This window comes from Triticum aestivum, chromosome 5B, assembly GCF_018294505.1.
Source record: "Triticum aestivum cultivar Chinese Spring chromosome 5B, IWGSC CS RefSeq v2.1, whole genome shotgun sequence".
In the NCBI taxonomy this organism is placed as follows: domain Eukaryota; kingdom Viridiplantae; phylum Streptophyta; class Magnoliopsida; order Poales; family Poaceae; genus Triticum; species Triticum aestivum.
The window spans coordinates 10098724-10112169 of NC_057807.1; the positions used below are offsets into that span (position 1 = coordinate 10098724).

The 13446-nt window shown below is 48.7% G+C and overlaps 1 protein-coding gene across 1 annotated transcript; it reads right to left on the reverse strand.

Annotated features, from left to right (window-relative positions):
- Window positions 1-7594: 7594 nt before the first annotated feature.
- On the reverse strand, window positions 7595-11827 carry LOC123110099 (uncharacterized). The gene is made up of 4 exons (XM_044530532.1): window positions 11621-11827; window positions 9633-9837; window positions 9439-9526; window positions 7595-8604 (listed from the first exon to the last, which is right to left on the reverse strand). The coding sequence occupies exons 2-4, from the start codon at window positions 9834-9836 to the stop codon at window positions 7928-7930; spliced, it is 969 nt and encodes a 322-aa protein (XP_044386467.1). The 5' UTR covers window position 9837; window positions 11621-11827; the 3' UTR covers window positions 7595-7927.
- Window positions 11828-13446: the final 1619 nt, after the last annotated feature.

The window sequence follows — 13446 nt, forward strand, 5'->3', positions numbered from 1 at the left end:
TAACCTTTTCCCAATTTTAGAGTTTGACAGATTTTAGCAACTTTGGACAAGTCAAGCAATCATCACACAAATCAAGCAAGCATGCAAAGAGTATATAGGCAGCGGAAATTAAAGCATGCAACTTGCAAGAAAGTAAAGGGAAGGGTTTGGAGGATTCAAACGCAGTTGGAGACACGGATGTTTTTGGCATGGTTCCGATAGGTGGTGCTATCGTACATCCACGTTGATGGAGACTTCAACCCACGAAGGGTAACGGTTGCGCGAGTCCACGGAGGGCTCCACCCACGAAGGGTCCACAAAGAAGCAACCTTGTCTATCCCACCATGGCCGTCGCCCACGAAGGACTTGCCTCACTAGCGGTAGATCTTCACGAAGTAGGCGATCTCCTTGCCCTTACAAACTCCTTGGTTCAACTCCACAATCTTTGTCGGAGGCTCCCAAGTGACACCTAGCCAATCTAGGAGACACCACTCTCCAAGAAGTAACAAATGGTGCGTTGATGATGAACTCCTTGCTCTTGTGCTTCAAATGATAGTCTCCCCAACACTCAACTTTCTCTCATATGATTTGGATCTGGTGGAAAGAAGATTTGAGTGGAAAGCAACTTGGGGAAGGCTAGAGATCAAGATTCATATGGTAGGAATGGAATATCTTGGACTCAACACATGAGTAGGTGGTTCTCTCTCAGAACTGATAAGTTGGAAGTGTAGGTTTGTTCTGATGGCTCTCTCCACGAATGAAGAGGAGGTGGAGGGGTATATATAGCCTCCACACAAAATCTAACCGTTACACACAATTTACCAATCTCGGTGGGACCAGATCAATAAACTCGGTCAGACCGATTTAGTAAACCTAGTGACCGTTAGGATTTTCGGTGGGACCGAAATGCAACTCGGTAGGACCGATATGGTTAGGGTTAGGGCATAACGTAATCTCGGTGAGACCGATTACACAAACTCGGTGAGACTGATTTTGGTAATTAGCTAACCAGAGAGTTGGTCAGGTAAACTCGGTGGGACCGATTTTCTCTTTTCGGTGAGATCGAAATGTTACAAAAGGGAAACAAAGAGTTTACATTGCAATCTTGGTGGGACTGATCGCTCACTTCGGTTAGACCGAAAGGTTACGAAGGGAAACAGAGATATTACAATCCCATCTCGGTGAGACCGAGATCCCTAACAGTGAGACCGATTTTGCCTAGGGTTTGTGGCAGTGGCTATGACATTTGAACTCGGTGGCGCCGGATAGAAAGAATCGGTGTGACCGATTTTGGCTTTAGGTTTAGGTCATATGTGGATGTGAGAAAGTAGTTGAGGGTTTTGGAGCATATCACTAAGCACATGAAGCAAGAGGCTCATTAAGCAACACCTCATCCCTCCTTGATAGTATTGGCTTTTCCTATAGACTCAATGTGATCTTGGATCACTAAAATATAAAATGTAGAGTCTTGAGCTTTTGAGCTTGAACCAATCCTTTGTCCTTGATATTTTGAGGGATCCACTTTCATCATCCATGCCATGCCATTCATTGATCTTTCCTGAAATATATGTCTTGGAATAGCATTAGCTCAATGAGCTATATGTTGTTATGAATTACCAAAACCACCTAGGGATAGTTGCACTTTCAGAGGGAGTATTTCATTGGATTTAATATGACATAGTACTAACTAATTTTTAAATTTGTTTTAGTATGGCTACTAATTTTTGGATTAAGAATATTTTGTTCCCAAGCAAAAATTTGCGAATTTTCAAAATTTCACACATATTTAGTTAAAAAATTTAACCCTGGTACTGACCAGAAAATGGGCAGCAATACTAAAAATGGAAAATGGGCTGCAATAAATTCCATATGAATTAGAAAATGAGTAAAAGATATAAAAATAATAGCAAATGGGTTGTACATGCCATAGATTTCGAGGCTGACTTGTTTATGCAAGGTTGTCAGTCAACACACGATTCTAACAGCAGTGACTGTTGGATGTCCATCCAATATTCGACGTGCTTCTTCAGTCTCTGATCTTCCTGCTCCACCCGCCTAAACTAGCGCCGGTGGGACTGCCTGCTCCCTCCTCTTGTGGCCCGCTGTGATGCCGCGCAGGCTTCACCGGCCCACCATACTCCCTCCGCTGGCCTGGCCACACGCAATCACTTGCCTCCTTATTATGCGAAAAAAATGATTCCTCTCACTGACATCTGGGGCGCACCGGTTAGGAGGCTGGCCTGTGGGCCTACTAAGTTGACACGTACGCATGGCTTGTCAACTTAGTCAACAAACGATTCTAGCAGCAGTAACCGTTGGATTTGAATCGAACGGTCTTGCTGCTTCTTCAATCGTTGCTCTACTTGCACCAGCCGCCCAAACCAGCATCGGCGAGACCGCCTGCTCCTGCCTCCAGTGGCCGGCTGTGCTGCCGTTGAGGCCTCACCGCCCCTACTACTCCCACCGCTAGCCAGGCCCTGCAGCGACGACAGCCTCACACCACAGTCGAACTAGTGAACCCTCGTACTCCTCTCCTCGTGGGCATCCACTATCGCGTCTTCCCCGGCTCCGCGTTGTCCCCTTCCTAGGCCTCGCCGTCGTCCACCGCCTCGGTGCTCTCGGCGCAGCGTGGTCAATTTGGTCAAGGAACGACTTCCGTTGGAAGGGTACTGTACGTGGAGAGGCTGACAGCTGGGTCCACGGCCCCAGCAAGGAAGTGCCTCCTTATTATGCGGAAAATAATGATTCCTCCACCTGATAGCGGGGACCCACCGGACAGGCCACTGTATTTGACGGAAAAAAAAATTCCCCCTGACTGCTGAGACCCACCAGCTACATCTTCGCACGCAAGGAAGTACGTCCATATTACGGGAAAAAAGATTCGCCCCCTGATTGCTGGGACCCATCAGTTACATCTTCACACGCAAGGAAGTGCCTGATAGCCGGGACTCACCTAGTCGAAGCGTACGTAATGTTGTCATTCTGGTCGCGAACATGTATGTACATATTGATCGATGTAGAGGCGCGCACGAGTTATAGTAGAGGCGTGCACGTCTCGTAATAGAGGCGCGCACGTATCATGTACACGTATGTACAGCGACCAGGGTGCAAAAAAGTAAATATGGCCATGTACATACATACGGGCGGGGTCTCGAACGCCTACTCGCGCATACGTACGCCCAGGACTCGTGTACATGGCTGGGTCGGAATGGAGAAACAACGTCGTCGTCGTGTTCATGGGGAGCCAACCGGCTGGGTTGGAACGGAATGCGTTGTCATGTTCATCGGGAGGGCTTGGACGCAATAGCCAATGGAAACGAGGCCTGGCGTACCGCAGAACGGAGGAAACGACCTTGTGTTCAACTGGCCACGGGCAAAACGGGATCCTGTTCATTAGGAGGGGTGTGGCGTATCGCAAAATGGAGGAAAAGGACTTTTGTTGGACCTCCTACGGTCGAAATGGGGTCCTGTTGATTGAGAGGGGTGTGGCGTACCGCAAAACGGAGGAAACAGACTTGTGTTGGAGTGCTACGGTCGAAACAGGGGTCCTGTTCATCGGGAGGGGTGTGGCGTACTGCAAAACGGGACTCCACGGGATACTGTTCATCTCCACCGTCGACCTCCTCCAGCCTCCACGGGGCTACTGTTCATCCACCGTCGATCTCCTCCAGCCTCCACCTGCGACTGTTCATCCACGGGCTCCTGTTCATCTAGCCTCCACCCCACGCTCCTCCACCGGCTACTGTTCAACCAGCCCTCTCCATGGGGTCCTGTTCAACCACCCCTCAATGGGCTACTATTCATCCAGCCCTCCACCGGCAACTGTTCATCCAGCCCTTCACGGGGTCCTGGTCATCCAGCCCTTCACAGGGTCCTGTTCATCCAGCCCTCCACGGGGTCTTGTTCATCCACGCTTAACCGGCTCGATCGATCGGGGTCCTGTTCATCCAGCAGCAACACCACAGGGTCCTGTTCATCCAACCCCCACCGGGAGCTGTTCATCCAACCCCCCCCCCAGCAACGCTCACTGTTCATCCAGAGGCAGCATTGATCAGCTTCAGTTAGCAGTAGTAGCGAAGGAATCGCTCGAGTTCAGTAACGCGTAGCCTGTAGTGCAATAGCTCGGGTTCAGTTAGGCGAAGCCTCGCTCAGGTTCAGTTAGAGCCCAATGCCACGCACCCACGCGCGTACGTGTATGAGAGAAACACGCATAGCTTGGCCCCGACCACCCACCGTAACTGGGAACTCCCCGATATTTTCCTCATCCTCACTTCTATCACGGTTTTTTCCGTCATGGACGGCCCAAAGAATGTCATGTAGCTGCATCTCCGACCCGCCCAGGATGAAAAGCCCATTTTTTTTTCTTTCATGATTTTGTCATAGAAGTAGGATCCCACCACATCTATGATGATACCGGGTTTTGTCACAATTATCGTCATAGAAGTGTCATAAGTATGACAGAATTTTTTTCGTTCGGCCCAAAATGTCACAGATGTGTCTTTTTTTTGTAGTACAACGCTATAAAATCATGTTTTTCCAGAGAAAAAATCAGGGAGAAAGAATTATCGCGTTTCACGAGACGGAGCCCCCATCGTCCCTGTTCTTTATCGGGAGGCCAAATCTAGAGTTCATTTGGGCTCCGGAGAGGGGGATCTTCGTCATCACCAACACTTCTTCTCTTATTCTCGCATTCTCGCATTAGTTTTGCTACTGTCATTGTTTTGATAGCTCCTATTATGTTGCATAGCCTATCCTTGTTACTACTGTCGATACTTTTACCTGTTATCCTATATGATTAGAGCATCTCCACTCGTTCGCCCCCCCCCCCTCCCAGGGGCTAGAAAAAAGTGCCGCTTGGGGGCGAACCGGCAATATTTTCGGCGTGGGGGCGATCGGCTTCCCAGCCGCCGCCCCCAGGTCGGCCCCAGATGATTTTTTTTAATTTTTTCTAAACATAAATGGGCAAATTTCGGCAAACACGGCATACGTGCAGCGATAGTTAGGCGGTTCACAGTTTTTTTTTACATATAGAAACATAATAATAAAAAGAAGAAGAAAAAATGTCCGCGCCTACAGACCGAAGAACACGCTGAACACGTCGAAGTCACCGCCGTTGTCGTCCTCCTTCTCCTCCTTCACCCGGCCGTCCCTGGTGGACCCCTGCCAGGGGTCCCCCTGTCGGACTGATTTGGCCAGCAGCGGCACCTCGTCGTCGCTGTCGTCGAGAACGGCGACGCCTCCCTCGTCGCGGCCACAACACCGAGCGGCGATCTCATCCAGGGCGCGGCGCTGGCGTTTCCACGGGCTCAGCCTTGACGCTGAAGAGTGCCGGCCAACCAGAGGAGTGGGAGGAGGAGCGCGAGGAGGATGAGGACCCGCCCAGCATCCTCCTCGGCAGCCATGGACCGGCTCCGACGGGGGACCGGGGCGGCCGGGTACGTCAGCGGTGGATCGTTGCCGCCCTCGAGGTACTCGAGGTCGGCGTGCAGTGTGTGGCCGGGGGCGCCATACCACAGGCGGCGGCCATCGCTGTTGTTGCGCCCCCTCACAAGTGGCGCGTTGTTGATGGAGGCCAGCCGCTCCGCCTGCCGGCGTTTGAAGTACGCCGCCCGCGCCTCGTGGTTGTCGGGGTCGTACTCCGGGAGGGCACGCTCCTCGTCGGACAGAGACGCCCACACACGGTAGATCTCATCCTAGATGTAGTGGGGGTGCTCGATGTTGGGCAGCGGGGGGACGGGGACACCCCCGGCACTAAGCCTCCACCGCCATGGCGCGCACATGTCGGGAGGCACCGGGTAGTTTGCTTCATGGAGGAGATGGGCTTCCCACTCGTGCAGAGAGCAGACGCCGATGCCATTGGCTGCCGCCCCATCGCCGGGGAACCTTTTGCCCATAGTCTGTGCGTGCACGGGGAGAGAGGGAAAGAGAGTTCGGCAGTGGCGGTTGTGCATGCACGGGGAGAGGGGGGCTGCGGGCGGGGTGCGTCCACCGACAAGGCATGGGCGGCTTATATAGAGGCCGGGGGGAAGGGGCGTCGTGCGTACGCGTGGCAGGATGGGGCGCGTCGCCTCACCGCACCGCCCATGAGGAATCAGTGGAAGGCTGACCGGCGACAACATTGGCATTGATTCCCCGCGGGAAACCGAGGCGATGAGGATGACGAGGCGCGGGGGTCGCTGACTCGGCGGGCCCACCATTCTTTCGCACCAAAAACGGTTGCCTCGGCGCCCCCGGGCGCCCCCCAGCACGTCGGGTTTTGCTGGGTCCGCCGGCGCCGGTTTCAGCCCTAACCGGCGAAAATTGGGCTCCTGGGGGCACGACCGGGCCGTTTTTCAGTGTCGGCGCTAAAAAATGTCCTGGGGGCCTATTGGGGGCGCGGTTAGAGATGCTCTTAGTATAGGTATGCTAGTAGTCCACCAGTGGCCCTACATTCTTGTCTGTATGCCAGGCTATACTATCGGGTCATGATATGTCGGGCGGTGATCACGGATATACTATATTACATTATACATGACACATGAAATGATTAAAGTCGGGGCGGCTTGTAGAGTACCCGCGAGTGATTCACGGACTGGGGGCTGAAAGGACATTGTCACGACGCCCCCCTGAGTGATTCTTTATGGTAGAGCGACAAGGCAGGTTGAGACCACTTAGAAGAGAGGTGGGCCTGATCCCAGGTCGGTGTCCACGGTTACTTCTTAATAACATGCTTCGAATTTAAAATGTTAAAAATGATTATGAGAAAGGAAACTGGTATGATATAAATACAAAATAGTAGACACGGATAAAATATCAAATATCTATCAGAAAACAAAATATATCTTGAATTACTATAAAAATCTCTCCTGAAGATAAAATAGCGTTGGATGCCTCCTCCAGCGGTGGTGTTGCTCTCCTTCCTGTGATGGCGGTTCCAGCCTGCGACTCGACTTCCTCTTCTCTGAAGTCTACCCGGGTGGCTTGTACTTTCTCAGACTAAGGCCAGAAAGAAATCATTGCTCAACTTGCCGATGAAGGCAGCGGCGACACCCGTGGATGCCCTCCCCTTGTTGGAGGTTCTGTCATGGCCTTCATATGTGCCCCTTTTCTAAAATATGTGCCCCTCTTCGAGAATCAGGGGAACCCTAGCATCTCGATGTCGTTCCCCTTTGCGAAGGTGTTGTCATGTTCGCTCGCGGAGACCCTGGTTGTGGAGTTGGAGATGTTGATCATCTTAGTTTGGTCTGTGCTGCTTCTCAGGGCTAGACGAGTTTTGCCGTGTCGTTTCCTCCGTTTAGGCCGTGCCATGTGTTGTACCATCCCTTATAGTCACTCTTTCTTCGTCTATCAATGAAAAGATAAGCAAGCTTTGCGTATTCACAAAAAGGATTTGGGACAGAAATGAGTATTGATGTTCCGGTTTCTGTATTATTTTGCGGCAAGTTCAAGTTGTTTAGCAGAACAAGAATCAAATTTGGAAGTGTTAAAAACGAATATAAGAAAGGAGAAGTTATATACATGAATTCGTAGTAGAAAATGGATAAAAGCGCAAATATATGACAGAAGAAAACAAAACAAAACAAAACAAGACTACTCAGGTTGCTTGCAAATATTGTCGACAAAGGCTACAATCACATAGTAACTAGGCAGAGATCAATTGTCAATATTACAATGCCAGCCAGCATCACCATACAACGTTTTTTTTTCTAGAAACGGGACTGACACCCCGGGTTAAACTGAGGCCTTACAAGTTCTAGGAACGGTAAAATGAGTTCGATACAAGGGTCAACTAGTGACCGAACTGCGACACAGCGCAGGTAAGATAAAAGTACGGCTAGAAGATACCATGATCACCATACGGATAAGATAAGCTACGGATAGAAGATACCATGACCAGTTGACCACCATCTCAGCAACCAAACACAAACTGAAACATTTTCCACCAAGCAGACGTGTTGTTCCGTGCGACTCAGGCAGCATTAGGAAGCATCCAGGTTGGGGTCTCAATACGAAATCCATACAAGTATGGACCTAAATCCTGCGCCAATAGGTACACATCCCCACCATAACCTCCTTGTGCAGCAGACCTGTGAGCTGTAGACCCATGTGAGTTCCTTGCCTTAAAAAGAAGGCTGGGAACCACCTCACTCTGCCCGGTTATGTTATTTGGGAGCGCCAATTGTTTTGCTACGCTTCCAATCAGCAACACAGCATGATTACCGGGAAATTCAGCAGGAGGCCCCATGTACAACTGTCCATCCTCTGCCAGCCTGAACCAGCGACCAATCTCCATGGTGGCTAATAACGGATAGCCATTAGCGATCAGGCGCACTAGATAGTCCAGACTAGTCTGCCTAGTTATCAGTCGAAACCAGGATTGCAGTCTCAGCGCCCTTGTGATTGTTCTCATAGGAGACACATACTCAACTCCGAACGCCTGGGCAACCCTCAGCAGCTGTTCATATCTGTGATATCCTCTCCATTCCCGCTGTAGTTCATGCCCAACACCATCCGGATAGAAGCGGTGGTAGTCTCTTAATAGGCTTGTACCATTGAGTGCCTGTAACACAGGCACGCCGCGGAGGGCCCCTTCGATTTTAAGTGCAGCATCCATGCCGGCCAAGACTGCATGTGCTGTGCAGTTCCCTGCAAAAAGCGAAAACATTAACAACAAAGTACGAGGAACCATACACATTACATGCAGTATAAATAGGTGTGTTATTAGTACTGTATGCACGAACCCTCCTCCTAAGTATAACAAATATATTAATTTTACTTGATTCGTTTGTTTGAATAGTTGTGTTGTCCATATGCCCCTAGCACTCCTAACAGTGCAAGTGTACATGTGCTCAACTTTGTGATAGTACTTAACAAAAAATTGATTGCTCGATTACTTCTTAGATTGATTTATTACATGGTTCATATATACTCCACAATAACGTATATATCATGTGTGTTCCCAAGGACGAACACAAATTTTCTATATGACGTATACAATTCTGTTTGAGGATATAAGTATTTTTCTTTATTTCATGCCCCTAAAAAGGACCTCTCTCTCTCTCTCTCTCTCTCTCTCTCTCTCTCTCTCTCTCTCTCTCTCTCTCTCTAAAACGTAATATATACTCCACAAAAGAGTACATTCCCTCACGAAAAAAAGTGGTATATTATCTAAAAAAGTAGCTGCTTGTGCCAAAAGAAACAGTACATACTCATTTGAAAACAAAGCACCACCGCTATACACCACTCAGTATTATCTATGCACCACTGCTCCCCTAAAATATGGGAGATTGTTGCGTCTTGCGTGCATGCATTATACGGAGTAGAAAAAAAATGCACAAATATTGATTTAGCCTTGTGGAATTAATTAACATGGAAACCCTTTAAACAGCAACCGACTGAGAAGGGCGTGGAAGTACATACTGCTAGGCCGCTAGGAGTACAAAAGAGTATATAGTAGAGGTGTCAAGAGTTTAGACTTACGGTTATCGCCTTGACTTCTAATCAGAAAATTGGTCCTGACGGTATTCATTATGCAGTCAGTAATGCTCAATTCAACTGTCCCAGGGCACTGCAAAAAATAAATTTAGATGTTCAGTCAAACAAAAATAAATACCAGCAAAAAAGCAATTCCCATTAAATTAGATGTAAAAGGTTAAGGGAAGAAATAGTAGGACCTTAGCATTGCACTTCTCGGGATTAGTACACTCGAAAGCTGGAACCCTATAGAGTAGATTGTCTATGGGGTTGTTTACTTGATAACAACGCGGACAAAGCCAACCATCAGCACTGAATTTATCCCTTATTAGTAGTGCGCGCTGGTCGAGATGCTCAACTGTTGGAGCAGCAACCCGATTAAACGCTGGTGCTGTTGGGTCCATGCTGTAATAACGAGAAAAGGATACTACATTAAATATATGCAATCAAGGGTGCTTATGTTATGGAGTATTAATCAAGGCTGCAGCACTAATCTTGTGACACGTGCATGTTAGGAATACTATGGGCATGTTGGACTGTTTTTCAAGTGTTGTTTCTAGTTGCCAAAGAGTTAGTTGCCAAAACCTGCTCCCAAAAAATCCACCCCGAAGAGTTAGTTGCCAAAACCGGCTCCCAAAAAATTATTATTGTTTGGAGGGTGCCATCTAATCAATCCCAAAAAATTGTTCCCACAAGAGAGAACAATAAAGTTTAGGTACCATACTATTAATGCTCAGATTTAATCCTTGGTGAAAACTTACTCAACACCTTATGAGTGGGAACACAAAGAACGATGGATGAAGAGTACTAAAATAGTAAATTTAGGATAGTAGTTGGAAACTATATGGTTTTCCATAGTAAGATGCTAGACTCAACAGTGTCCAATACTCGCATGTTATTCACATTCTTATGTCTCCTACAATAATGAGACATTTCAAATCGTTTTTTATATAGTTTGATCATGTAATCCTCAGGGCACATGTTTCACTGCAGTGTATTTTAACTTTCAAACAAAATAGTAATGGTGATGTGCGCAGCTGGAAATATTTTGTCTTGGGTAGAAAATAGAGACTGGTCAAGACTAGAACTATCAAGATCGGCATGGAAATATATGGTTTTGTGGTAACATAGGATATCCACAAAATTCCGATTGTGCCCCTTGAAATATCAAGATGCACTATCTTTTTCAATAGCTAAAAGGTCATATACATGCTAATGTGAAGGTAAAATAAATCAAATAACATTACTTGACAATTAGGGACAAATATATACCTGCAAAGAAAATAACATAAACTATCAAATAAGACCATATCAGTGAACTACAGATATTTGTTGACCAAAAGTTTAGAAGCAATTATTCATGTTGGTTACATAATAGATCATTTCAGTTTAAAGAAACACCATCAAACAATTACACATTGGTTTAGAGTAGGAAGCCATATAGAAAATCACATGACAAGAATAAGTTCAATCATGTATCTATAACATGTATAAATTCCAAATTCCAATGCAACAAGTGATGATGTGGATGATGGAAGTGATCAAAAGCTTTGTATACAGTTCGCCAACTTTAAGCATTTCTCGGTGAAAATTCCTAAATAATATTTGTGCAAAGATAAATGTGGGGTTGTCAAAACGAGTGGAATAGGGAAAGCTAGAGACCTGGTTCTATCGGCCTTTGGTTCCTCACAGAGAGAGAGAGCGCTAGCAACCGAGCGGCTGGGGAAGAGAGGGAGAGAGGGGGGAGACCTAGCAACCGAACGGCTGGGAAGAGAGAGAGAGAGAGAGAGAGAGAGAGAGAGAGAGAGAGAGAGAGAGAGAGAGAGAGCTAGCATGCCGCCGATCTACGTTGCTCCTGTATTTGTTCCAGGATCTACGTTGCTGGACAAGTAAAACAAAGGAAGAAGAGGAACGAGAGAGAGAGAGAGAGAGAGAGAGAGAGCTAGCATGCCCCGGATCTACGTTGCTCCTGGATTTGTTACAGGATCTACGTTGCTGGACATGTAAAACACAGTAAGAAGAAGAAGAAGGAGAAGGAGAGAGAGAGAGAGAGAGCTAGCATGACGTCGATCTACGTTGCTCCTGGATTTGTTCCAGGATCTACGTTGGTGAACAAGTAAAACACAGCAGCGAGAAGGAGAAGAAAACATAAAATCAACGGGAGGAAGAACAAGATCATCAGCGACACCTGGTGAGGATCCTTGGGGAGGTGGATGGCGAAGAACTAGCGTCCGGGAGAGAAGGGAAGAACGAGCGTCCGGGGGAGGGAGAATGGTTGTTGCGTACTTGAAGAGATGAGACGCTGCGCTACTACTTGAGGTGGGAGGAAGGGGAGCGGGGATGCATTGAATAAAAATGCTGGCTAGTTGGGCGCTGGTAGGTTCTGTGCCGTGCGAGAGTAGAGGAACAGAGATATATACGTGCCTAGACACGGTAATGCACGAGAGCGCAGAATCATCTACTAATACATGGGCCCGTACGTACGTCCATGCTGTGTGTACGAGCCTATGCGGGCGTGACAACACATAAAAAACGCTCCTATCCAAAGCCCCCCTCACTCTCTCTCTTCATTTCGCCTTCACCCCTGACGATCCTCTTATCCTCTTCTTTTCCTTTTGGCTTTTTCTTACTAATCTACACGTGATGATTGCATGGATCAAACAAGTACTTGGATGGTCAATTCTAATATGGCTTGATTGACATAATACGAGCACCTAATTGTCGGATTGTTTAGTTGTCATATTACAAATTGCCAGGTTTTAAAATACGTGACAATCGCTTAGGAGGCGTCCGAAAAACACCAACGCATGCTTCTGACCACCCTGACCCACCCAAACCCCTTCTCCCTCGTTCACGCGCATTCCCATCCCACGCCAGCTGCTTGCATTCATGCCGATGTAGAGCGGCCACTTCACATTGAAGCTAACGCAGAGCGGAAGCGACCTCTCACTGCCTCCGTTGTTGGTTCATCGTCCGACACACGTCCATTCATGAGTGGGTCGGCATTAACCACATGCCGATGTAGAGGGCACAGTCCCGCTGCATGTGAGGTTGAACACGCCTCATCGCCGCATTCAAACATCTGCATTAAACCTGTACGTGTGCCAAGAAACCTAGTCCGGCACACGTCCATTCATGAGTGGGTCGGCATTAACCACAACGCCAGGCAAGCTCCTCCTGTCAGCCGGCTATTTTAAGGAGGCCAGACGTCGGGCAAGAATCGCACCACTCTGCCGCTCCCTATCTTCTCCTTCCACCATTTTTCCACCCTTTTGATGGCATACGACTAGCCGAAAGAGCAGTTTTTCTGGCATAAAAGTCGGGTAGGTGGCCGGCCGAGCCAGCTGGATACGAGCGAGGAAACTCACTGCTCCACCCTCACCTAGCCCAGTTGTGCCCGTTGTCACTCCAAGCCGACGCATGGTTCAACAAATCACCATTCCAAGCCAACTCGCCGAGGAGTGACAGCTTGCTCCACGTAGGAACGTGGGGGAGCACGACTGCACTGGCATCATGGTTGCCATGGTCAGGCCAGCCGTCGTGCCATCCCCGTCAACATTGGCGGCACCGCGCCCGGTCGGTGTAGAAAGACGCGGAGATCGACGGGTCGGTGGCCATCCTGCCACCGCCAACATCGAGGTAAAGTATAAAACGGGAGGTCGTCGCCGCCTAGGTCCTAAGAAGGCCACCGTCGGCCTGTCGCCAGCTTGCACAACTGGTGACTTGCCCAGTTCTTCAGTGCAGACCATCGTCGACCCTCGCATCGGCTTCCCCGAAGCGGAATAGGCACCCTTCCCCACCGGCTGAAGCGCCCCCTTCCCCTCCGGCTGGACCACTCTCTTGGCCACTCTGATGAGCAGCACAACCGAACACAGGGAAGATATGGGGGAAGAATATACCTCTGGGGCTCCCGGCAGTCTGAGGAGCAGGTTGCCTGACATGGGGAAGACAAAAGGACCCGTCAAGGTCGGTCGTAGACTAGTGTAGTGTATATGTGCCGTGGGAATGGAGCTC

What these genes read in the sequence shown, in the direction of transcription:
- LOC123110099 (XM_044530532.1), bottom strand. Translation starts at nt 9,836, where the DNA reads ATGGACCCAACAGCACCAGCGTTTAATCGGGTTGCTGCTCCAACAGTT. An exon ending in CCGAGAAGTGCAATGCTAAG is followed by an intron (nt 9,527 to 9,632) that starts GTCCTACTATTT and finishes TATTTTTTGCAG; the next exon opens with TGCCCTGGGACAGTTGAATT. An exon ending in TAGAAGTCAAGGCGATAACC is followed by an intron (nt 8,605 to 9,438) that starts GTAAGTCTAAAC and finishes CGCTTTTTGCAG; the next exon opens with GGAACTGCACAGCACATGCA.